We start from the raw sequence: 27807 nt of genomic DNA on the forward strand, positions 1-27807 counted from the left end.
AGTGAATTGAATTACGCTATCATGGTGGTATTGTTTTGGCAATGTAACTGTTTATCTGTGTTGTCTGTGCAATAGTGCTGTAACTCAACCCTTTGTAATTTGTGGAGTCTAGAAACATAAACATTCAACCCCCTCCCTTGCTGCCTGGGATGGGGCGAGAGTCCAGCTAGAGGGCATTTCCATAAACATACCCACCCACACACACACACAATCACACACACATACACACAAACACAGTGAGGAGCAGGAGCAGGACCATAGGGATGAGTCAGACGGCCGTGGGCAAATACTGGCTGGGTTATCAGGGTAAATTAATGCGTAACAATGCCGGGATTCTACAATTGAGAACCACTGCTTCTTATTATTACAACTACAAACACAGACGAGGCAGACATACACACAGTGTAAAAATAAAACCCAGACAATCCAGATGCTTTGTTTGCACCTCCCCCATAAGCATCTTTCATGACCAGGTAGTGATCATCTCTCTCTTTTCTTCTTTTCTTTCACTCTCTCTGATTATCTGCATTATTTAAAAATGTATTAATAGCTGTTAGTTCATTCTGAGGACAACTGCTGTGAACTGATCCAGTACAGTGAGGCATGTCTAAATCTTCCAGCTTTTTTTTTTTGCCTCATATATTATTATGTATGCAGTTTTGTATTTCACTTTTTTTTTTTATTACCAAGTGTAAATCCCATTTGCCTTTATTTCTGTGTGCTTGTTGACTGAAATGGGTCATCATGCATCTAGCCTCGGGCATCAAGAATAGTAACATGTTAGTATTTTATTAATTTTTTTCTTCTGTCAAGACGAGGGCTTATCACCTCACAGGATTTGAGGCAGTGGAATTTGAAAAAAATGTTTAAAGGAAAAAAACTGTGAGCTGCGGAAGAGAACAAACAAACACAAACCATACTTAAACTGTTCAATTAGGAGGGTATTGTCATCTCGCTGTCAAGGTGTCATACAAAATCACTATAAAAGCAGCTGGGTTTTGTATCCCAAATCAGCAGTGGCAGTTAATCTCTGTCTTCACAATTTGAACTAACATCAAACACACACACACACACACACACACACATGCACACACACACACAGACCAAATAGAGAGAAATTGAATTGAATTGCATCTGTTGGTTACCCTTTTCTTTTCTTCCTCTTTTCTTCCAGTATGTCTTCTGTAAGACCTGTAAGTCTGCAGACAAAGTTTATAAATAGCCCTCTGATATTTCTCATGTAGGGCACAGCCAATCACACACAGATGTGGGCCAGGGTATTGAATAAATAATGCTTACTGGGGATTACCACTGCAGATGATTCTCTCCTGTATGCCTTTTGCTCCTTTTGGCACAATGTGTGTGGTTTTCGTGTGTGTAAGTGTGTGTCTGTGTAAGCGTGACATATACACTATCATGTCACTAAAGCCGTCGGGGGTCCTCATTTATATATAGGGGATGGAAAAGGAGTGTTTGGGTTGCTCATTTTGACTGGTGGCTTTAATCTGATTTTATATCCTGTGACGCAGCATCCAGTCACCTCATAACTGTGATAACCAATCTAAATCTTATTTGTTATAATCCACAGCTACTGGCTTACAACAACTACCTAAACTACCAATATGCTTGCTGTTGATATATATGAACCTGATGTACATGTGTGCATTCCGGACATCTGTGTATGCCTGCATATGTGTAGTGCATGTGTGTGTTGATCCACTTTAGTTAATCAGCTGACAGTTCAGTATTGATGTGCAGTGGCAAACAGAGCTCAGCAGTGAGTGATGATGAGAATATGACAGTAAGTCACTAGGTGCAGCTGTAACTCATGAGTCCAATAGCTTTAATGGACATGTAAAGACCACCGTGGTGGATACAGAGGACTGACTCAGCTCTGTGGCTACAGCCATCATGATGAAAGATCTCTGCAAGAGCTGGAACCTCGCAGCTACGAATCCACCACTGTCAAAACTTTGTGTGGGAAAAAAATATCTGGTAAATTTCGGCACTTTTTTGTGTGCAGACAATGAATCAAGTGATAGGATGATCAATATCTGTATGCATTAGCATTGTGCATGCTTAACTGCAAGGATGCATGCGTGTGTGTGTTTGTGTGTGTGTGTGTGTGTGTGTAAACTCCCTTTGTGTCCTAGTCCAGACAGTGCAGGGAGAGAAAGCTGGATGTGGGATTTCAAAGATAATCTCCCTACCAGATGGCAAAACATCCCATATTCCTTTTGAGGTTCCCCACGTGATCCCCTGTAAGGGCTGGGTGTGTGTTTGTGTGTGTGTGTGTGTGTGTGTGTGTGTGTGTGTGTGTGTGTGTGTGTGTGGGTGGTAGGGGTATATATGCTCAGACACAATTATTATTGGATCACGTGACTCGAGTGCGTATGCTAATAACAGCCGTAACATCACATTAATCCAGTGACCTGGTTAAGCCCCCAACTGAAGGAAGTGAGTGTGAGAGGCAAGGAGGGGGAGCTGCCAGAGAGCTGGAGAAGAGAGAGGAGAGACAAAGCGCGCTCCCTCTCGCTCTCACACACTCATTCACCTCCAGAGCGGCGGAGTGGAGCGTAGCTGAGCGGAGCAGCATGGGCAGTGTTTTAACACAGAGGGAAATAGAGGCAGAGAGAGGCACATAGGACCGGTGTGGGGCTGCTACAACCACCCACCAACACACGCTCACATCACACAAGCTTCTTTCCTGATACACACCCACGCGCAAGCTCGCGTGAACCCCGGCTGCCAGGCTGGACGGGACGGCGAGGACACCCACCTCACACACTTGCACCCATGCTCACACACCCACGGACACACACACTCTGGAGCGTACGATGGTGGTCCAAGGTGCAGTGACACCGGGGAGAACCCGCCGGCTAATGCTTAAACTGCCGGTGGGGACTCTACGGAGGAACAGTGGAGAGAGGGTAAGGCACAAGCTTCCCTGAATTCCTCATTTTCACTTTCTCTCTCCTTCTCTGACTTTGTCTCTCCCTCTCTCTGTGACCATGTCTTGCCGTGCTGTTGTGTGTGTAAGTGGGATTTAAAAAGGTTCTTGGCTAATCCAGGGAACGGTATTAGATTTGAGTTGGTGGAAGGCAAGTCAAGAGCAAAGCTTTTAATCTCTACAGTGGACAATGCTTCACTGTGTTTCTCTTCCTGACAGTCTGAGCCTGTCAGTCTTTCCACAGCTCATTCTGTCTCTGTCTCTGCTAATGTATGCCACCGCCGTCCCCAGTTTTCAAGGTTACAGGGAAGTCTCACTGTGGGAGAGCTGTGTTTGAGTGCAGCTTGTTTGCCTGTCACTGTCAATGCAATTGAACTGACTAGAGACATGAGTAAGCTTCCTTTTATCAAGCAAAGCTGCGCATTGCCTTCAGCTTGATTTAAAGTGCTGGGCTTTTTATATAGTGAAAAATCACTTTGTCTGTCGGTGCATCAGAAACCTCAGTGTTTGTGTGTTTGTGTAAATCTGGTGGGTGTGGGCTGACGACTGAAGATAATAGTTTCCAGCTAAGCTTAGATGTGGAATGCATGTTGCAAAGTTAACCTTTATGTTGTAAAGACAGGTTGTAACCTGCCAGATGATTCACCACTTTTGCTCTTCAGTAAAGTTGTTCACACCACGAGAAAACTGCAAACTCAAAGCAGCACATAAGTTTGCAGCTGTGAGTGTATGTGTGTGTGAGAGTCCCCCATGCATTTTCTCGGTGATGTGTGTCAGTGCTCTTTCATGCTGTAAAAACACTGGCATCAAGTGAATCAAACTTAAGTAAGGTGTGTGTTCAGGTGATGAGCGAGCCAGGCTTCCAAACTGCTTTCCAAAAAAATCACGTGGTGCTCATAGGATCGCACTGACTTGAATTTGATCTCGCTTTTGAAATCTCAGTGTTCCCACTTGATGTAATGTGTCTTCAGTTTCATTAACACACCCCTTTGAGGAAATGTGACTTCTAAATGCCATGAGCTCTTCTGAGAATCGCCGGTCGCTTTGTAGTTCTCTCTTTGATTGAACGTGTGCTCAGAGGATACAGTAATACACACAGGCGCGCACATACTTCACACATGCTATCATAAATTACACAGTGTGGCTACTGTATGTTGGATGAAACGGCTTTCACTTTAATAAGCTTAGACATGCATATTCCAACCCTCCAAAAAAATAACTGCTATAACCCTCACATCTCCGTAAATACATAAAGCACAAGCTGATTGATTTGCAGAAGATAGCTTTTGTAGTCACTGCACTGTAAGAGTAAGTCCTCTCAAGTAAGAGACTTGAGAATGTCTTGTTCTGATCCTTTCAGGTCTCACTTTTCATAGTCTTCAGGTTGAGTGTCTCACTCACTCACTAACTGAATCTGGCTTGCTGTCATAGTAGTGCATGATTGGAGGAAACAAAGTAATCACTGTCCTTTAGAGAAGTAATTGCTGCTGGCTTTAGTGATGTCCCTCACTTGTAAGTTGCTTTGGATAAAAGCATCTGCCAAATGACTAAATGTACATGTTAATGTAAATGGTTGATTGGCTGGTGCGCACACACACACACACACACACACACACACACACACACACACACACACACACACACACACACACACAGTCAAATCACCTTAATTAACAGAGAAAAGCAGATTTTGTCACAGGAATAAAGGAAGGTCCCTCTCTCCCTCTCTCTCTCTCTCTCTCCCTCCATCCCTCCCTCCCTCTTTCCTGATTGCATCCCCTTTCTCTGCCTCCCATTCCTCTTGCAGCCAGCTGTGTGTAGACAGGCTGAACGGGGATTACTTGTTGTGATGATTTACATACACTCACTCACATAACTGTTCTGTTGTGCTGGAAAAATAGATGGATGTGCACCCACTTGCTGTGTAAGGTAGTGAATGCATGAGATTTTCAGAATATCATCATCTATTAAACCAAACAGGCACACAACACAGTTTTAAAAAGAGAATTTAAATCCTCAGACTTTCTGACTTATTTCTCTTGGTGATGGCAGGTGAACAAAGCTCAGTGATCTACCGGTTTCTTCCCCTGAGGATCTAAGAAGGCTGACTGTCTGTTGAGTTATGATTTTACCTTCCCATGTCCTTAGTGAGGCTCTGAAATACTTTCACTTCTATATACACAGCTGCAGCTTTGTCCTGCTCTGACATGTCACGTTAGATAACTCATTGCGTTATCATCCAGTCTCCGCCTTATGCAACTGTGTGAGCTGCATAGAGGAGTACATGCATACAGAAAAAAAATATTGACAAAATCTGTATCTATACGCATCTGTGCCCTGTCACAAAACTAATGCAGATGAATTGTCTCACGTGTGTGCAGTTTCTGATGGATGTGGGTTTCACATCCCAGTTAATTGAGTAATATCTACAGGGATAACATAGCCATCTTTGTTCACGGCCAGCAGCTATGACACATCTGAATAAAACACGCCTCGTTAACTGCAGAACAATAAAAGAGGTGACAAACTTGATTTCTACTCTTTTTCTCTCTCCATGAATCATCTTCTTATCTTAACCTTATCTTCTCCTTCTAAGCTTCTTCATATGTTGACTTGCCATGCCTTTCTCCCCCTCATGCCCCCTTTCTCTGCATCTTGCATAACTTTCATTACAAGATTAGCCCTGAGAAAGTAAAAGTGGCAGCAATGATAGAAGTGGTTTATAGATAGTGGAAGGGTTTATAGATAGAAACACTATACTGACTGTTGACAGTGTAATATTATGATTATAAATTGCACAGTTGGTGTTGACAATTTAAAACAGCTTCTTTTTTGGGGATGTTTTCTGTTTAGATTACCTCTGTGAGCAGGCTGTATTAGGATTATCCTCTGCCTTTGTCATCCTGCTATCGTGTTAAGCTGCTCAGCTCTTTTCTGTGAAATTAAGAACAAAAACAACAAACAAACAAAGGGAAGACAAGATGTGTGTGTTTACGCAGACGGAAAACAGCTCAGATTTTAGGCGGCTAAATTGCTCTCCAAGGAAACATGTTGTTGTCAGGGGCACCGCAGGGGAGCGAGGGTTTAAAGGTGGGAGGGGTGGATCACTGTCAGAGAGGGAAAAGTTCACACACACACACACATATAGAGACGTGTACACATGCTCAAAACACACATTCATGAGCAGGATAGGAATGCAAACAGACAATGGCATGACTGTAATTTACCACTATAGGCTTGAAAGCTAGAGGCAGCCAGACAAGTGGTGAGGCAGGAATACTAATCGATCCTTGTTACATTTAAACATCTTGTCTGCACCAATCACAGAGAAGGTCAGCACTGGACTCCGGCATTCTGCGGGTCATGTTGATACTCCGCTTGTTTCTCATCAGGCTGATCTAATTGTCTTGATATTAGAGTCAGGATTCATTTAAGCAGCTGTGACGTTGATGTGGAAAACCAAAGGAGCAGCATTCAAAATAAGTTTGTTTATTTTTTTTTTCTTTACCAAATAGCAGTTTAGAGTGGCAGTTTGAGATTTTTCCCCCACAGCTCTGCCCTGCCTCGCTACAGTATTGATTCCCAGGGATCTCAACCAGCCCTAAAGACTGTAGGTGAGAGAGCTGTGGTCAGTCAGTCCAATTAAAGAGACAAAGAAAAGGGGGAGAGTAGGGAAGAAAGAAAGAGAGAGGTGGGAATAACTGGAGCTAAAGGCTCCTTTAGGCCCCCCTTGCACCACACCCTGTTCAGCATGAAAGGGGACCCCCCTTTTCTCCCCAAAGGCAGCTCAGAAGGAAGAATGTTTTTGAGCAAGGGAGGAGGGAGAGACGGGAGACTCCCACCCGTCTCTCCACCCCGTCTCTTTCATCACTCTCTGCTCTGATTTTTTTTTTTCCATCTTTTATTCCCTGTCCAAAATCAACCCGCAGACCTATAGACACACAGCTGTGTACGAGTTCAAAGTAAATCTGTACAGAGCACGATCAAACAATGAGGAGATGATCGTCTATTGACTGTGAGTGAAGGCTGAAGGCACTGAGCTGCTGATAATGTGTTTTCTCTGTGGAGACAGTTTGCTAGCAGGGTAGCTATAGTGAGAGTGGACTCCTCTGTCCTCTGCCAAAACATCCCCAGTGCATGCTGAGATATGCGTGTGTGTGTGTGTGTTTGTGTGTTTGTGTTTGTGTGTGTTCACATCCTCTGCCACCTCCATGCAGAGCTCAGAGTGATTTCTTCATTATCTCTGCTTCTCTATTCTCAGAAATGGCTGCAAGGAATCCTTTTGAGAGAGAGAGAGAGAGAGAGAGAAAGAAAGAAAAAAGAAGAGTGTGGGATGATGGGAAGGAGTCTGTTAAATTCCATCTCCCCAAAACAGGATGTAGAGACCCCAAAATGTTCTTGAAATATCCCAGCACAAAAGTGCCTTTTGTTAGACAGAGATAACACGACCCAATGAGAACGGAGGCACTGTCTGTGACTCATTCATATGAAGGGGTTTATTCATAGTTTGTGCGTGTGTGTGTGTGTGTGTGTGTGTGTGTGTGTGTGTGTGTGTGTGTGTGTGTGCGTGTGCGCGTGTGCATGTGTGTTTGTTGAACAGTCTGTGAATCCTGCTATGACAGAATAAAAAGGAAAGCTGGGGAGAAAAAGAAAGAAAATGCGTTAAAGACTTTGTTGAGGATGTTTGATGCAGCAGGACTGTGTGTGTGTGTGTGTGTGTGTGTGTGTGTGTGTGTGTGTGTGTGTGGGCGTGAGTGACAAAGAGACAGAGCGGGAAAGGGTTAGAAAGAGAGAGAGAATGAGAGAGGTGCAGCCTCTTGTTTTCCCGTGGGTGTACTGCAGTAACATAGTAATCCTCATTAATATTTATCTGCCAGGCAAAGTGGAGAGAATGATTAGCTTGAGTGTGTGTGTGTGTGTGTGTGTGTGTGTGTGTGTGTGTGTGTGTGTGTGTGTGTGTGTGTGTGTGTGTGTGTGTGTGAGAACATGTGAATATGTGTGTGTGACTATCTTCTTGAACATCCCTTTGTGCTTGTGTATAGCATATTACAGCATAGAACATATGAACTAGGTCAACTTTTATACTTAAGAGACTGACAAGTCCCAGCACTTCAAAGGTTTTGTGTCGTCATGGGGTTTGTTCATTGCACACGTGCACAATTATTCCATGTTCACATATGAACGGGGAAACCAAACCGCATGGCATGCACATACATTCTCACACACACACACACACACATATAGACATATCGAAGCTCCCCGCTTTCATCACTCTCTCGAGCCACATTGCATTATGTTATTGATTTTCCTGCTTGCACCTCTAATACAATCACATTCAACTAGACTGATCGGGATTGAATTTCAGACAGGGTCTATACACGTATGTCACTCATAATCTTCTGTCACAGTGATACACAGTGACTGTGGCGTGTGCATGTGTTTAAAATGAGCCTGTGAGAAAAGTTAACCTGTAAACATAAAAACAAAAAAAAAGCAGATGTCAGGTTCATTGTCACTTTAAAATTGCAGTAAAAGAAGAGAAGAAGTACATGAGTAGTACATGTGTGTCCATTGCACTTTCTACTCTCTTGTATAAAAACAACTGTTTTAGTGAATTTGTGTGCCAGAGTGTCTCAGTTGTGAATGTTCTTGTGAATTTATAGTGTCTGTGACCCATTTCCCTCCACTGCTCTGCCTCCCTCTCGCTCTCTGACACTGCCTGCACTCTAGTATAACACGCCTGAGTGAAGATCAGAGAGCAGAAAGAAGATTGAGAGATATGAGGGAGAGATGAAAGAGGGACAGACAGAGATGGAGGCAGGAGAAAGTAAGAGGGGTGGAAGAGCACACTGAGACCTGGAGATGGAGTAGAGATGAACGTTTACTCCTGATTTTCCCAATTCCTGCCTGTGTCAAGACTGGGATGACCTCAGAACAGATTTTAGTTTTATTTATCATCGTCAATATGTGGATGAATGTGTGTGAGAAAGAATGAAAAAACACACAGATTATCTCACTGTTGGGCTGTCAATTCCATCTGTCCATTACAACACTGATTGTAAAATCCTGAATAGTGTCTTCTCCTCTCTGTCTTAATAGCCGGCCAGCTGACGCTCTGGCGATGTCTGTTTACATCGCAGGGCTTGCACGACCTTTCCCAGGATTCAGCGGGACATTGCAAACACATAGACTCATGGGAACAGCGCACTGTCATACCTAACCTCCCACCTCCCTCCCAACCACAACAAATATTTACACCCATCGTAAATTACAGTGGGTGAGAGGTGAATGCCTCCACCCTTCGTGCGCAGCTCCAGCCAAACTGATTCATTTTGGAAAATTCACACATTCCTCATGGATTTCTCAAGACACTGCTGAGAGTACAACATGAGGCCCGGAGACAGAGGGATGGGAAACTGGTGCTGTGGAATGAGCGATCTGTGAGCATGTGGTCGGTGAAATTAAGAAAATTTAAGAAGATAATGAGAGTGTACTGCATTATTAGGGATTAGGATTTTTTTGCAATGAAACCTTCTGTAATCCTTTCAATTAGCCATCTGTGCAAAACCTAGTGTGAGTGGAGAGTGAAAAAGAAAGTAGCACACAAATGGAGAGAGAAAGAAAGCAAAAATACAGTAGAATGTGCTCCCACTCCCACAGCACCAATAATAACACAGTATTTATTTTTCTCACTGTGAAAAAAACTTTTTTGTTTTACTTTCCATATGTTGTAGTTGATTAATGATATGGCAGTAACTTACTCATGTTCAGTAACAAACAAATGTTATGCGCATCATACAGCAATTTGTATCCATATACACACACTATAGCTCAGCAGTACAGGATTGACCCCTCGTATCGATAAACCCCTCCATGAATCAGAGTGGGCTAGGAAAGGCCATTTAATCCAGTCATAGTCAGATCGGGTTCGGCTGGAAGACAGAGAATTACTGTACAGTACAGAGTTATTGAATTCCCTATTGACCAAGGCTTTCTGAGGAAAATGGAAGTAAAGTGGAGAAAATGAATCAGTTCGGCTCTAAAAAACCATCAAGCAGTTAAGTTTTTTTTTTTTGTTTTTAAATGTTACAGTTGACATATAAGAAATCCTCAGAACCAGAAGGGACGGTCTGTTGTAGGCAGAACAAGTGTGTGTCTGTGCTTGACTTCATAGTCTTTTTAACATTTAAAATTACACATAACAAAGTGATCATTGATCATTAAAGCTGTATTTTTTCAGCAGGGCTGTTGGCAGCCAGAGTTTATCACAGACTGGCAAGGATATACACAGGCACTGTGGGCTTGGCACAGCTTGTATACGGGGGTTGTATTGCCTCCATGTGGCCATTGTTATAAATGGGTGTGTGTAATCAAATGTAAAATAAGGTTCATTGTGGATTTTTGTCTCAAATAAACAATTAAGCTTGACGTAATCATTTATATTTATATTCTTTTCCCATTGTGTTGGAGGATAATGTGTGGCGTTGGTTGGTTGGAGTAACAGATGGGTTGCATATTCTTTTAATTTTTGGAAGAATTTGAATAGGTCAGGTCAGGATACTCCAGCCTGGGAAAACTGGCTCAGAGGAAGAATGTTGCCTTTTTTAAAATCATTCTGGCTAAAATCCCAGTGCTGTCAGAAAGTAACATGCTCATGTCTTTAGAGACCAAATGTCAGCATTTTTCAGTTCAGTGACTATTTTGGTCTGTGTATGCATGAATGCATGCTTGTGTAAAGTATTTATGTGAGTGGTGCGTGTGTGTGTGTGTGTGTGTGTGTGTGTGTGTGTGTGTGTGTTTCGGTGTGTTTCCAGCTTTAGGATGAGAAGCATACGGACAGTGTCCAGCTTGACCAGGTGTGTGCAGCCTGTTGCCCCTCTCTATTTGAAAAGTGAGGCAGTGAGAGAGAGAGAGAGAGAGTGAGAGGACTGGTTGCTCTTCGTGTGAGCTGTGGTATTAGAGTGCATATCGCTTTAAAAACAACTACCAGTGAGGGAGACCAAGAGACCGGCTGCATTTCCTTAGAGGGAATGTTTGTGTTTGTGGCGCTGAGACCAGCGAATAGAGGGTGCATTGCTTCAGTGAGAAGGGAAGAGAGTGGAGGAAGAAGAAGAGAGAAAGAGTCAGCAGGGACCACTGTCTGTGTGGGACTAGGGCAGAAGGACTAGCAGGGTTTGACCTTGAGGAGGCATCAGACCGCTGAATCCCAGAGACTGAGAGGACAGAGAGGGACAGAGGAGAGGAGGAAGCCGCAGGGTTATCGTGTCTCATTGTGGCTTACCTCTAGAGATGACCCAGTTATTATCTATTGGCGCTAAGTGGTATCAAGAGGACAATAAAGGCTAATCATATCTTCTCATTACCTGGGCCTCTGTGGATTTTACCTGTAATCGCTTACCTGTTCAAATAAAAGTTTGCAAATGTGATACCTGTGGATATCCCACTGATATCAACTCGTACTGCTGTACATACCTCTGGTGGTGTGTCTCTCATCACAGAGTGTCAGTCGGTGCAGTAATGGAGGCAGTCTTGTTGGGTCTAGACGAGGTGGTCTGTACTCGGCAGGGTCTGCTGTGGACTCTCACCTCCACAGCCCTCCGACGCCTTCGTGTGCATGCCAGGAACCTTCCTGGACCGCTGCACTTATTACACACACACAGGTGTGTTTCAAGGCCACTCTACCAGGTAGGCTGCACCTCACATACATCCATGCATCCAAATAGGAACGTTGAACAGGGCATTTATTGCTAATTTGAACCTAAATAAATTCATATGAATACATATCTGTTAAAAGATACTTTCGTCGAGATTTGCAAGCATTGTCTGTCTGCATGCTGTGCCACCTGTGGAGATGGGTATCCAGTACAGGAAACTATTATAAATGAATGATGCCACACTCGTGTCAAGGATCAGGATGAGACAGAGAGAGGCAGTGAACAGTGCTGCAGGCCAGGTATGTCCTTCAGGACTAATTTGTTTCATTAAGCATAGAGGACAGAACTGGGTTAGATGTTGTGGCAGTGCTGCTGCTGCTGCTGAAATGGGACACATAAGTCGACAGAGTTCTATAACACATTGCTCACATGCATGTAGAGTGTTGTCCCACCAAGTTAATCTCTGGTGTTGAAAAAGCTGCTTTGTTTTACATTGCTGCCCCTGTGTAGAAAGCTCTTTTGTTGTTGTTGTTGTTGATGTTGTTGTTGTTTTTGTTGTTGTGTTCAGGATGCAAAGCCTGAACAGGAAGTTGTGTTGCTAGGGTCTTGTAAGCTTGTAAGTGTTTCTGTGGATATGTGAAAGGGGGAAGCTTGCACACAAAACACACACACACACACACACACACACACACACACACACACACACACACACACACACACACACACACACACACACACACACACACACACACACACACACACACACACACACACACACACACACACACACACACACACACACACACACACACACACACACACACACACACACACACACACACACACACACACACACACACACACACACACACACACACACACACACACACACACACACACACACACACACACACACACACACACACACACACACACACACACACACACACACACACACACACACACACACACACACACACACACACACACACACACACACACACACACACACACACACACACACACACACACACACACACACACACACACACACACGGTTTTATAGGCTGTCTGTTCACCATGCCTCCATCGTCTTACACATTTAATCCAACTCCATGGTAACCTTTGATGCACTAAATATGTCAGTTTGCTTTAAAAGAACTGTTTCACTGGTTTTAATTATTTTAATTGCTTTATTAAAACCGACTGCATCTTTTGTGCCTTGTGTTTGTCTAGCTGTGATTCAGCAAAATGGTCGCTCAGTATTCACTCCACCATGTCTGGACCAGTACTCGGGGCTTTCATGGAGCCATTAGTATTCCCCAAGCATGTCACCTGCCCTGTATGCAGCTGGCACCACCAGGACAAACCCAACAGTCTCACAGAGAGAGACTCGCCAGGCCTGTTGCTAGATAACAGGGCACAAAATGATCAGTGGAGTAACATGAATACATGGACATGCACGCATGTAATGTATACGTAAACATAAACGCACACACTCACCATAGCTTTTCCTGTCTCTTTGCTCTAATTCCCTTTTATTCTCATGAGGGGAATAAGGTGGTTTGTTATTCTGACTTTTGTTTTCATGTGTTTTCATCTGGCTCCTAAGTTTAAGCATCCTGAGGGAAGGTAACACAATCAGAGGAAACTGAAATAATTTACCAGGCCTCCCTAAGACAAACCCATCCTTAACACCCCCTCCTGGTTTAGAGACGCACTATAGTCTGAAAGAGGCCACGCTAAAACACTTATCAAACAGAGGTCTTTTTTCACTTTACCAAACATCCTCTGGATGAGGGCTTTGATGCGCTACAAGCAATATCTCCCCCTGGCCTGATGAAGTGGTATGGTCCAAGGTGGAGTAGTTAATAGTGGAGGGAGTTGCAAAGGCAGGGAAGGAGGGGTCAGTGTGTCAGGCTGCAGGATGGGGATATCCCTGGCTCACTGCACTGCCTCCCTGCCCGGCTTCCTCTATTACTGTTAATGAGATACCCAGCCTCACACAACTGGCACACACACAATAGAGAGAGGGAGAGAGAGAGAGAGAGAGAGAGAGAGAGAGAGAGAGAAAACAACTGTGTCTTCGTGTTTTATCAACCTGTTTCCACTCCTTTCCCACCTTCTTCTTTCCTCCTGAAATGAAAATACATTTCCACACCACTGATCCAAACCGGTTCCTTCATGTCTCTTTTCCCTTTCTGACTTTCTATTTTTGCTTTTTTCCTACCTAAATTACTTCTTCATTTCTTATTAAAGCCTCTCACTATACTCTCTTTTCAACTCTTGCTGGGGAAGGCATCCATCACCAGCAGTCCTACAAACTCAATCAGGACACTAGCCCAGATATTTCCCTGCACTCCAGAGTGTGACACATATGTCAAGGTGATAATTTTATGCTCAAGGTGCTTTGCATGTTGCGTGGAGCGGCAGCCTGTTTGATTGAGCTGTGGCATTACATTAACCAGCAGACTGCAACATTTGTGAAGTGTTGTTTGCTCACACATATGTACTCTTATTTCTCTCGTGAGAGAACGCAGCCGTGTGTTCACACTTTCATACATCAGGCTGAATAATATTGACTCAATAGCCTCCAGTCACACATTTTCCTCTGGTGGTGTGACCCTTTAAACAGGGTTAGTACAGAGAGGCGTGTGAGGCCAGGGCTCTGCTGTGCCGTGTTAGACAGTGTCTCTGGATAATTGTTTGTCATTTCTCGTGTTGCTCTCCATTCGCATTGATTTCAGCTGTGTACAATTTGTTTTGTTTTTTGCTTCTCATTTTTCTCACACCAACCCCCCTTTTACCACCCACCCCATCCCAAAGGCAGGATATCCTGCATGGGGAAGAAGCAGGGGTAAGGACTATAGCAAACACAGGTGGCTGGACTTCCCCTGAGTTGCAAGAATTTAGTATTCATCTGTAATCACTGTTGTCCTGCAAATCACAAGAGTTTCTACAAGCCATTATTTTGTTCTTAAGAATGTGAAGTGACATGTTGTTAAGCAAAACTCATCCTCAGCAAGTTCAACATCCCTCTAGATAATTTCTGACTTGACAAGATAAACATCCTAGATAGACCCAGTTTATTTCCTGTTGTAGTGCTTGCTAATAACAGTAGCTGACAGGAAGCTGGTGCTCCCAGTCTGCAAATAAACTATGATCCAAGCTGTTTCCTAGCAACGTAATCCCACTGAAAAGTTTTATACATATTTTATATCTGGCATTATGTCATATCTATCATACATATTCATTAGACCGTACTGCTGTGTTCGTTTGTAGGCTCTACTGCATCATATTTAGGATTGAAAGCCAAGCTGGTTTACTCCCACTGAACTCATCTGGTCCTGTTTCCTGTGAGAATAGCTCTGTCACTGATCATATTCCTCTCTCACTGACGAGTCCCAGCCCATTATGATATGAAGCAGAGACACAGCAGCAAAACCCTAAAATAACCAAGACACACAATCCTACCTCTGTGTAGGAGCTGGTTCATTTATGTCTGTTCAGTTACGTCTTTTGTTTGTGGTCTGATAAACTGTAGGCGCTCAGTCAGACCACGGTGTTTTCAAGCAAGTGGATTTGTTGGAAGAAGAGTCCACTGTGATTGCCAATAGCTCCCCTGGATCAGGACATGACTGTACTCAATTCAGTTTGTTAAGTCTCTCTGACTCTCATGTTCAATTTATCAGCCAATTGTTCTCATGGTCCACTGAAACGGATTTCAAAAAAATAGACTCATGTCAGGCGGGCAAATATCCAGAATTGGAAATTTGCATTTCTTTGCTAATTCCCAGCCTTATTAATTTTTTCCTGTCCTCCAGCCAAGGAATTATAGAGGTTGAAGTTGAACTTGTGACTTCCTACTGAAGAATTTTGATCGCTATCCCTGTCTGGCAGCCATCTTTGTTCTCATTGCCAAAGCCAGGATCTGTATGTGAGAAAATCTTTTCCCAGAACCGAGAGAGAGCTTTGGTGATGGGAGGGGGGAGTAGAGGGCCAGAATGGACATTGTCTCAAATTTTTCCAGGGCCTTGCTTTTTTTTTTTTTTTTTTTTTTTTTTTTTGTAATTTTCTAATTTGTTTGCAACTAGCCAGAGGCATGTTTGTGTTTGATATCCCTGCGCAGGCCCACACACAATCACACACATAAACGTCCCTCTGTAGATTCTGTTGGTGGTTGAAGCCGTTTACAGTGTCTCCCTGGGGATAAGGTCTTATTTGCATAGTTTGCCTGGAAAACATTTCCACTGCTCCATTCCCAGGTTTATCAAAAATATCGCTTTCACGTCGTGCTTCAAGTGTGTGTGTGCTGTGGTGTGTGTGTGTGTGTGTGTTTGTGTGTGTGTCTGTGTGTGTGTGTGTGTCTGTGTGTGAGTGTGTGTGTGTGTGTGTGTGTGTGTGTGTGTGTGTGTGTGTGTGTGTGTGTGTGCGTGAGAAAGAGAAAGGGGGGGTGGGGGGTAAGTCTCATTGGTGTCAGGACTTAAGAAACATTTCCTGTGGAGATTCATCAGCAGTTCAGCCATGGGAAACAATTTTCTCACCACTCCATAAATCATAAATCATGATCAAAATTTTATCTGTCATTCATATTTTGTTGCTGTAAATGTGTTTGACAAGTCTGTTGAAGATTTGCAGTCTTGTTACATGTTAAACATTTAAAGCACGACACCCCACCCCCCATGTACCATGTCACTTACTCACTGTGCACCATAAGCTTCTTAGCCATGCCAGAATCTAATTTCTCTGGTAATGTGAGAATATGGCATGCTACTTGATAGGATGGCCACTCACTTGATTAATTACAGGCATGTGCACACTCACATCCTCACACGCGCACCATACAGTCATCCCGAAGGACTAATCTCTGACTTAAAGCACAGTATTGAGTTAAAAAAAAGGGTGATATTGTTGCATGACACGCAAAAATATCCATAATATATAATATATAATCCAAAATGACTGCCAAATGTGAGCTTTTTCCCAGATATCAGTTGCCATGTTGAAGACTATTCAGATGTCAAACATGATATCTGCCATATCTGGTCAGTGTTACATTGGGCCAAGGTTGAGAGGCCCACTTGTTTAAATCCGGGTGGTATCTCTCTAAAATCCTCTAAGTGTGTCTGAGTTGTGGCCAGAGCCACAAGTGAACGGACATGATGAGGTTTTTGGAGGTGGTCCTCTTTTACTGAGTGAAGTGATAGGTTTAACTGTGGCATTAGTGATTAGGATATAAGGGTTTATAATGTTTTAAGTTCAGAGGTTAGGGCCTCAGTATAGAATGGTAATCCCAGAGGATTACCAGGAGAATCTGGTGAATATCTGAGGAAATCCCTCGCCGGGACTCTCAGATCCTCTGTTTGTATGGATATTATATCCACTAACAGTGTGTCCACATGTGTTTACCGAACAGAGCTTTAAAGTTTTGTATATGCGTTAACATTTAGAGATGAGTATGTTTATCTACAAAAAAAAAAACATATCACACATTACTGCTGAATGAGAGTGGAAAATATACTGCTCACATGTTCAAACAAGGTGGAGCTCCATCATTTGATTTCCCTGATTTCCCATGTTCCTTTGGTCAGTTAGTATACTATATTTATATGTAAATAATGTATCTATCTATCTATCTATCTATCTATCTATCTATCTATCTATCTATCTATCTATCTATCTATCTATAATAAGTCATATCAGTCATCATTAAGAAATAAATATGAAATCTGGAGGACTCCAAGTGGGTTCTCATGGATTAAGTATTATTTTACTTACAAGTTCCACAACAAGGCTAAATTATGCATGCATAAATTCAACAGTCAGAAAACTGCAGAAAGATGTGATGTGTGCACGTGTGCAAGCTTTCAACTAATAATTCAGCCACTAAAGCTAAAAAAATGAACCCAGTTCTCATCTGTAACTTCGCTACATGATTGATCAGGTTGTTTTTTTTTTATCTCCTGAGCAAAAGCTTTCCACCTTCTTCATATTCTGACTCTCCCCGAGGTGAAATGGCCAAATGGAAGACATTCAATACCTTTACAATGACAGGATTCCCTTTGGATGAGAGGAATTGCACACACGTTCACATACACACACAGACCACACACACTTGCCAAAGGGCTCTCCCTGCAGATGAGCTGGGTCATTTTTCATTACCCTGGCTCAGAGGATTCAAGTGTGTAGTAATGGAGCACAGTCACATTGAGCCAAAGCTATGGAGGGATAAATCCCGACTGTAGAGCACAGTGAAGGCAAATCAGACAGGCTGCAGGACAGAGCCTCTTTTTCACCCCTCTGTTTGTCACAAGAATACCTCAGACTAGATCCTGGGGGAAGATGAAGGAAAGGTCTGAAACGTGTTCACACTGTCTCTTCTTATCTCTCCCTTGCTTCTGTTTTCTTTATTATCTTGCCTCAATTTGTCTGCCTGCCTCATCTCCAGTTTATTCCCACCTCTAGCTTTCTGCTTTACCCTTTTCAGACTCCTCCACTGTGAATTCCTTTCCTCACTGTCTTCACTGTTGAAGTGTGTGTTTGTGTTTCTCTTACCTGTCCCTGTACTCATCTTGCGCATAAACCCTCTTACTTAAACCAGAATAGCCTGAGGGGAAGCAGGGGTGGTAGGATGAGGGGGGCGGTCAGGTGGAGGTATTAGGGGTCTGGCTTTGTAAAATCACAAGTATATGTTGACTTTGTAGAGTGTCCAAAGAGCATGATACTGTCGTCAGCTGGATTGAATCACTTTGTGAGGGAAAACTTCAATTCATGCCTCTTTTACTTTAGGTTTATATCCCCGGGTCAAATCTTTTCCTGTTACAGTGTCTTGGCATTGTCTTATAGCGCCTCCTCCCCTAAGTGCCCTACATTTCTGGCAGAGAGTGAGACGGCTGGATCTCCCAGAAAGTTGTCATGACAACTTTTGTTTGCATCTTAGGCTTGAGAGCACGGGGGAGTGAGACTGGTCAAACATTTATGTGCATGGGCTTGTGTGTGTGTGTGTGTGTGTGTGTGTGCGTGCATGTGTGCTTGACAGCGCAGGTTGTGTCCATGCTACTCAGCGAAAGAAGTAAGTGCTTTTAAAATCTGAGAGTTATTATGTGGATGGAAGCTCAACAAACTGCTGTAAAGCTGGTACCTTGAGTGATGTCGTTCTGTGGCTGTCTCCCTTATTAGCCTGGAGGGCCCCTGAAGGACACACAGAAACACACACACACACACACACACATATACTCAAGGGCAAAATTAGCAAAGAACAGAGAGGATTTAGGTGGTTTTTACCCAAAATCCCTTTTCTCCTCTTCCCTGCTGTTCTGGTCTCAGGGTACATATTTGGTAGGCCAGTAGAATACATTAGGACTGTGACACATAAACACACACGCACACGCACACACATACACAAAAAAACACACATAGGACTTTGCAGACAGGACTGTTTAATATTCAGCATGCTTAATGATTAGGGTATTTGGTATTCTATCCAGTCACAGGACAGGGGATAGAGGCCACTGGAGTTCAACCACTCTGCAGTGCACAGTGCCCTTGAGTTTAGACCATGAGCTGTGTGTGTGTGTGTGTGTGTGTGTGTGTGTGTGTGTGTGTGTGTGTGTGTGTGTGTGTGTCTGTGTGTGTGTGTGGGTGTTGTTTATTTGCCTATGAGAAACTGAAAGAGAGTCGGAAGAAGCAAGAGAGATAAAGAGAGGTCAAGGATGAATAGACAAGGTTCAGTGGGTTTACAGACAGACTAAATTGTATAAACACACATGCATGTGCACACAAACACACACACACACGTATATACTATAAGTGGTGCAAAACCAAATACCCCACTCTACGTCACACTGTCTTTCTGCATGCATTGCCAGCAGTATCAGTGAACACAGGGTCACTCAGGTCTACAGTGATTTCTCACTGTGTAAATTATAAATGAAGAGAGGAGGTGTAGGGGTAAAAGATCCTTCCCCTGTGAATGACACACTCACACACAAAGACACACATTGACCAGCTAGATCCTTGCAGATCAACCCCCATGATCACTAAAACTGTTTCATTGAGATAAGAAAAGTCCTGAAGACATGACATCACTCATACCTATTTGCCCTGAACCTCTCAGCTCTTCTTATTATCTGTCAGTGCTCTGCCCCCCCCCCCACACACACACACACACACACTTTGTCCTCTGTCTTTCCTCAGAAGCTACTTCAGTTACTGAATCACCTCAGATCTATTTCATCCCAAACACAGAGCAGATGTATGACCACATTATTAGAGGCACACGTGTCAAGATACACACACACACACACACACACACACACAACAGCGGTGCTTATAATGGCTTTATCAACGAAGTGCTCACTTCGGTTTGGAATTCATGGAATGTCCAACCCGTGTCAGTAAAGGGCAAAGCTGACCAGAAGAAAGGCGGTTTCTCAATCCTTTGGGACATAGGCAAAGTAGAATAATCTTTTGTGACAATTTTGAATACAGGTCGTGGCCATAAAAGCACAAATGCAAACACATTCAAACTGCTTCTAGCATTAAATACAGATGACCTGCATGCACAGTAACAGTGGCCAGTGGTGACTTGCTCTCAAAGCGACACACTGTGGCGCAGTCTGATCGCACTCGTGCTGCTCGTGAAGGGCTTTTATTTGCTTGGATGTCATCAAAGGAGACATTTGCTGTGGTCCAGTTTTAGAGATTTTTTTTATATTAAATATAACTTAAGACTCTATATGAGTGCCAGTGCACATGTGTACATCTATGTGACCCAGTTATTTTTCTGCCACATAGTTTTGGCATCAGTGAGAGCAACAGAGCAACAGTAAAAAAAAAAAGATCAAGTTTATCATGGAAAAGCAAACAAATGAGGAAAGAAGAAGGTCATGGACATGAAACCAGTGACTGCACAGATAGTCTTATGCATGGATATATTACTAGTTGACAGCTAAGTAGAGTTTCAGTTTACAGCACCAGATAACACTTGCTGTTAAATCAATGACATAGTTATGCTGGACTTTCAAAAATGCATTTAATGAATTTAAGATCAGTCAATGTGACCTTTCAGTGGAGAATCTGAAAAGAATGAAGAGAAGAATTTCAGACCATCAGGAATTTGTCAAGAACAAGGCGAGGTTGTTAGTGTTATGACTACAGGGCATGTTCAAATTTACTGTAGAGATACAAAATAGTAACTCTCCTTTTGTTATCTACACACCTTTTACTTTTCTTTCTCTAACACACGGCAAAGTCTTTTTTTGCCATGCATAAACCACTGGCTCACATTTTGCATATTATTTAGAAGGCCCTTTATGGTTTGTTCTGTTGCTGAATACATAACTGCTGTTACTGCTGTTGCATACACACCCATTTATAAAGCTATGATTGCAAACTATAGATGTGTATTGATGATGTAAGAAGCAACTTTTGGATGTCTTCTGGGACTTCTCAGCATGAAAGAGATGATGTCAATTCATTGGGGATTAAGGCTCCTCTGGGTGTATAAGGCAGTGTCACCTAACTCAAAATGTGAAGGCAAAGATTGATTTGTGTGGATTCAGCACAACTTAAGTTTGGATCACACAAAATCAACTATAAAGTATGGCTTCTGATATCTTCATTGTGCCTATAAACACCTCACAGCAATTTTCCCATTAAAAGTTGTGTTTAAGATTCATAAGCATAAAATTCATAAGCGTCTCTTTCTCTCTCTCTGTGGGAAAAAAAAATGAGAAAGGTTCTTGGTAAAGTCTGGGAATGGAGCTTTGTAGTAAAAATGAGAACAAAGCAGAGCTAGCTACAGAAATATCTGCTGTTTGTTTGAAGTGCCAGTGTGTTTCTGATTTTAAAAACGGCCTAACTGGAACCACATTTCAGTCCCAAAGTCACTCACGTGCAGGGAGGGTGGAGCTCACAGACACACAGAAAAACATGCGCAGACACACACACACACACACACACACACACACACACACACACACACCCACGCACACATACATATATATATATACACACACTTGAACAAACAAAACAGATCTCTTGCAGTCAGTCATTTCTCTAGACATTCCTGGCTGCTTTTCCATGACCCTCCCAGCTCCGTCTCACTCTGCTGCTACATGAGGCACTAGATGGAGAAGAAGACGGGATTTGGCCCTGCTATTATTTTTCCATCAGGTTTTCAATAACCCATTGAACTGAAACTGTAGAGTATTGAGACCTACAGTATGTTTTGCTGAATCTTGTGTTGACATCTAATCTGCACCATATGCAGATACTGTTACATTAAAACTGACGACGAGTCATAAAGCTTATTCAGCCATAATGATCTCAGCATCATAAATCATCATAGGACTGCTCGTGTCAGACCGTGCTTGCTCCCAAAGTGACGTGTTTAAGATTGTGTGTTTGTTTAGTCTCCATAAATATGGGAGAGACGCAGACAAAGACAGAGAGTGAGAGTGCGGGGTATGTGTGTGTGTCAATCTTAACTGCCTACCGCAGCGTCGCACAGCCAGGGTTAAAGAGATTCTCCATCTTGCTTCAATTAACCATTCAGTGCTGTTTATATCACATTCCACCAATATAGGTTACCTTTTCCAGCACAGAGCATCAACCCTGTTCCCCTGCTCAACCCTAAAACCTGACTCTAATACCCATCGCCTGTTAAACCTGCCTCACCCATTCGGATCTTTCCCCTTTGGACCCCTACTCCACACAAATACACCAGATCAGCACCTCATTACGACCACACCTCAGCCCAGAATAGAAGCCCACTGGCTCCATAACAAGGCTCTGTCAGGGCCCAGATATGTCACACCTACAAGTGTTTCTCACCTTGTGCCTCTTGGCAACACACTCTGTAGGTCCTTGAAAGGTGACCATGTGTAGGGAAGTTAAGGGGCACAAGCACTGGACAAACAGCTGTGCGGTCACTCACTACCTGCTTTGTTTCCTGTCTTCCTTCCTTTATCCTCTGTCTTATTGTGCAAACCTTACCCCCCTCATTCATCTTCTCTGGAGGTAGTCAAATACTTTCCATACAGGAACAATAATTCATAATCTCTTGTAGTTTAAGTGTCCAGGATCTTCCTTGTGCATATTTTTTTTTGCTCCTCTCTTCTGTCTTTGTCAGTTTTACCCTATTTCTCCACTGCCTGCATTGTCCCCTACTCCCTCCCTCCCTTGCTTTGGTCAAACAACAGGGTCCTTGTGATAGCAAACTGAGGAAGCAACCAATAAAGAGAGATATGTATTTGACCGGAGAAAGAGAAGGAGGGACGGGTGTATGCATTAAAGCCAAAGACAGAGTCATCTGGAGATGTTTAAGTTGGACAGGCCAGTTTCCGGTGTCTGGAACAGGCCAAAAATATCCAGAAACAGAAAAATCCAGCAGGAGGGGAAAAGGATACACCTCCTCGTTTCTCATGTGACCTTCTACATTCAGCAAACTAAGCTGAATTTTGGGCTTGCACCATAAGCTGTGGTAGCAACACAACTGTTCAAGCTAAACACATTAAATTTAATTGCATCTTCATATAGCTTAATGTATGTGATGAGAGTAATTCTGAAAATTTAAGATTATGCATTGCCCGTCATACTTCACATATGGTGCAACTGCATTTGGCTCAGACAAACTGTATATATATCACAGACTCTGAAAAGTGAAGATGATCTTTAGACAACAAATGTTCAAGTATCCCAGATGCTGACAGCTTAGCTTAACACATACTATATACAGTACGTATGTATGTAGTACATGTGCTACATGTGGCCTCAAACTGTTTACATAACATGGGGATTACTCATGTTGTAATACAATAATAGAAAACAGACTAGCCTACGCTTGCAGAGTCATTCATACTTTATTGACAGTAGGTATAGGCTTATCCCTGCCTTCACAGCACACATTAGTATCTATTTATGGTACCAAAAACTGGAATGATTTTGTTATGTTAACAACTTGTGGTTTCAACGGCTGCTGCTCCAGCTGTGTAAGGTGAACACAAGTGCCCAATTTAGGTCATACAAAAAAAAAAAGAGAGAGAGAGAGAGTCAGTCCAACGGCTGCAGTGGAATGACGGCCAGAAATCATTGAAGCAAGCCAAACCTGAGAGCAGGGAGGTTTGTGTTTAAAAGTGCAGACAGGAAGTGACAAGCTGGAGAGAGAGAGATCCAAATGAAACTCATCTATTTTGTTTCAAAATAGATTACCATCTAACCATTTCAGGCTTATGGACATCTATCAAAATGCACATTATTGGTCTAATATGTTACATTATGGTCAAAGTCATATGAGGATAGAGTCTTTGAAGGGAACCCTTCCTCCCCCACAAAGTAATGTTTATGAAAGTGCAGCTGATTTGTAGACTGATCACTGCTCATTGTTATTTATCAGCCGTGCATCAGTCGTTTTTTAACGGCAGACTATTCGTGTGCTCTGCAGACACGGATGTCTGTTTGGGTTTGTAAGCACAAGTACATACACACACACACACACACACACACACACAGGGAGAGAGAGAGGTCTGCAGTTTCTCATGGCTGTGAGCTGCTGCAGAAAATTTCCCCTCATCCCCTCCTCTCCCCGCCCCCACATCTTGCCTCCATTATTCCCGTGTTTTCCAAGCAACTCCGGTGACAGGGAGAAACATAGCTGGCAAGTGAGGGCAGTCTGGAATACGGTCGACTGTTACCCATTTCTTCCGGTCGTCCCCCTCGGTTGCCGACCGTTGGTACGGTCCTCTGCTATCCGCACGTTCACACACCGTTTGTGCACGGTGCCGGTAGCGAAAAGGGGGAGTGGGAGAGGTGGAGTGACGGGTGAGCTGTGGTCGACCGGGACTAGACCCGTGTGAGAAGCTCTCTGCTCTCGGAAGGAGGGATGAGAGAGAAGCCAGCCCTGGAAAACGCTTCACGGTCGCCGTTAATCAGCGCCGAGTTATCTGTAGCTTGAACGGCAAGGATATGAGACATAACGGCTCTGTAGTGTGTAGAGGATACAGAGGATATACAGCGAGCTGCGTCGCTTCTAACTAACTAATGGTCACTAACATGGATGCTGATGTGCCTCCTCCCCTAGGCCGGCCGGGAAAAGGGGTGTTTTTTGATGATTTTCTGGCAGTAACACGACTCGTGTCTTTCTGGGATTAATAATTCGGATTTTTTTTTTTTATTTTAATTTTTTGTCTCTGTGTTGGAGCCGTTTTTCTGTGTGGGAGCCTCGTAGGAAGCGTTTGTTTGCAAGGTAACTAACTAATGATAACGTCACTGCCGTTGCAAGCACTGACCAGGCATCACTGTCAACTGTCTGTTTGTGTGTACCTCTGTAATTTTGGTGAAATAATGAGACGTTGTGAACATGGCTGCTTTACACTGTAGTGTCGGGTTACATTCTTCATTTTCATCTCTTTTAATCTCTCCGCTTCTTGCCGGTGAGTCAGGCCTGAGGAGGTAGTTAGGTTAGCCAATTCAAACCTGACTAGTAATAGGTCAGAAATGTTGGTGGGAAACATAGAGCATGAATCACACACCAGGACTACACCTCATGTGATTTCAGCCAGATTTCTGTCATCCTGACTGCATTGTAATATAATGTTTACAACATACGTTAGAGCTCATTGTGGTGCTGTAAATATATCCAGTGATTTTGAGAAGACTTATCTCATTATAAATAATATGAACTGTACATCACTTAACTCACTCATGGAGCAGGAACACTACATTAACTTGAAATACTCCACATTTTCTTACGTTTTTTTAAACCCCTGTTTAATGATAACAAGCTATTAATAGAAACCATAGTACATTTGGTTTCATGGCGGATAGAAACTCAGTAGCATGTCCAATACCACAAAGTGAATTTTATGACTAAAACCAATAAGCGTCTGTCTATGCCAGATTGGGCTGCCTAATTTTAGCCTGCAGGCAGTGATTTGTTACCTTGACATTAAGGTTTGTACTATTCCCAGGTGCCTCAAGCAGAGTGCCAGTGAGAGAGTGTGTATTTGTGTCTGTGTGTGTGTGTGTATACACTTTCTGCATTGCAGTTTAAAGTATTCTGCAGACAAGATACTTTCGTAGGATGTTTTTAGTCAGTGTACTGTAGTCCTGTCTTCTCTTCTATCACGTGTCCAAACTCAGTGATGGAGATAATGGAGAAAGATTAGTTTAACCAGCACAATGTTTTCAGAAATTATATGTTTGCAAACAGTCTAGTAACTTTGCACCAACCGTTCTTGTATTATCTACATTTGGTTATAATGACTTGTGTTTGCACCACTGACCTACCACTTTGACTTAGTAGTCATGGTAGTAATTAAAATTACTGTATACAGTATAAACATGGAAAGTTTTGGAAAGGTAATGTAACTCCAGACAGGAGATGAAAACAAAAAGCAACGCTGGAAAATGTAAGGGTGTGTGTGTCACTGACTGTGTGCACAGGTGCACCCAATCTAAACCCTCAAACCACAGGAGATCAATGGTGAGTGGGAGGGTAAACCGAATCCCTCAAAGTAGCTAGAAGCCACACACACACACACACACACACACACACACACACACACACACACACACACACACCAGTAGTCATTCAGCAGAGTTCACACAGGGATGAGTGTTGAGACACAACTCTGTCACTTCTTTCCCTCTCTTTTTCTGGTGTCTTCAGCTTTCTGCTAAACTCTCACCTCCAACCTGCCACCTCAATGCCAGCTAGAGTGGTGAGAAAGTAGGTGTATGCTATACTTATGTTGTGGACACACCCTTACCAAATTGCTAGAGCCTCAGGTGGCCAATATGATCCTTCTCATGGTGAAGAATTACAAACCGGTTACGCTTGTGCTCATGTTTATGGCATTTGTGCTTTGATGGGAGTTCTCATCGAATGTTTGACAACGAGAATGTCGCTCCTTCTTTCACTTCTCTCTCCTTCTTCTCCAACTTTTCTTACCCCTACACCCCACCCCTCCACACACCCACACACACACCACCCTCTCTTCCCCCATCTCCCAGATGTGAGGGAAGTGTGGGAGGAGCCATGGGGTGTTTGTGTTCCTCAGGGTCCCCGCTTCCTGTTGAATCGTCCAGAAACTCCACATGTGCCGAAAACACCATGACACAGACACACATACACAAACATACACATGCAGAACACTCTGGCACAATTTGTACATCTTTTTTTGGAAGTCTAACTCGATTTCTGCCGTGAGTTTTAATCCTTAGTCTTGTATTTGTTTATATTTAATCATGCAGTAGCAAACTCTCTGACAGGTTTGGAGAAATGGCTTTGTCTGTCATGTGAAATGTTTGGTCTAATTTGTGGCACATTGTTCCCACAGTTGACTGTTTCATCATTGCACCTGCTTCATTGTTTACGGATGAACTTGGCAGATGGATAGATTGGATATTTTTTTTTGCAGCTCTATTCTGCAAACCTTGTATCAACAACACAGACAAACACTCGAGTGAGCACTGACAGCAGGCAGCTTCGCTCACTGTGGTCATTGAAGTCCACTGATGGATAATGGATTTCCTGCTCAAGGAGGAACGTTAGAAATTTCAGCGCAAGATGTTGTCTCTACTGGCTCATTGTGTGTAGTTAGCTCAGCTAACCTTGTTAAGACTCCAAGTCTCCTGTACATGATGGATGTGGGGATGCATCATTGTTCTTTGATTTGATGAACTGGGAATATATGAATATATGAGTTATTTGGAAATTTAAGTAGTTTTCTTCATATGCTTGGCATCAGTGGATACCTATACAAAAGTCTGCTTTTGATCTGTGTCCGTGTAATATGTAATACATATTAACAAGCATCCCTTGTCTTTTGTTTCTCTGTTTCTCAGATGACAGAGGGGAGGCGATGTCAGGTCCATCTCCTGGACGACAGGAAGCTGGAGCTCCTTGTACAGGTGAGTCTCTCTTCCCTCTCTTTCTCTCTCTCTCTCTCTCTCTCTCTCTCTCTCTCTCTCTGTCTTTCCTTCCTCCTTCTCTCTTTGCAGACTCTGATTTCCTTAGAGCGAGGGAGAAGAGATGTCTGTTGTCCTAAGGGACCCGATTACTGCTGACCAAGGAAAATGTGGTCAGCAGTTGGTGACTTTGCGCTTTCTTGATGTTCACCTGATCTCTCCACACACACAGATTCACACATGCGCTTGAGCGCAGCAGACCCTGCCCTAATATGCTCTCTCTGTAGAAGC

At 43.2% G+C, this 27807-nt stretch overlaps 1 protein-coding gene across 1 annotated transcript in view; it reads left to right on the plus strand.

Annotated features, from left to right (window-relative positions):
- The first annotated feature begins 2837 nt into the window (after nt 1–2837).
- The window catches only part of frmd4a (FERM domain containing 4A), a 59327-nt gene continuing 34357 nt past the window's right edge, over nt 2838–27807 (plus strand). The window contains exons 1-2 of the mRNA XM_022754316.1: nt 2838–2930; nt 27454–27519. Of these exons, the coding sequence (XP_022610037.1) occupies nt 2838–2930; nt 27454–27519 (159 nt within the window). The remainder of the gene's footprint in view (nt 2931–27453; nt 27520–27807) is intronic.

Source organism: Seriola dumerili, unplaced genomic scaffold (genome assembly GCF_002260705.1).
Source record: "Seriola dumerili isolate Sdu_G_001 unplaced genomic scaffold, Sdu_1.0 BDQW01000219.1, whole genome shotgun sequence".
Lineage (NCBI taxonomy): Eukaryota > Metazoa > Chordata > Actinopteri > Carangiformes > Carangidae > Seriola > Seriola dumerili.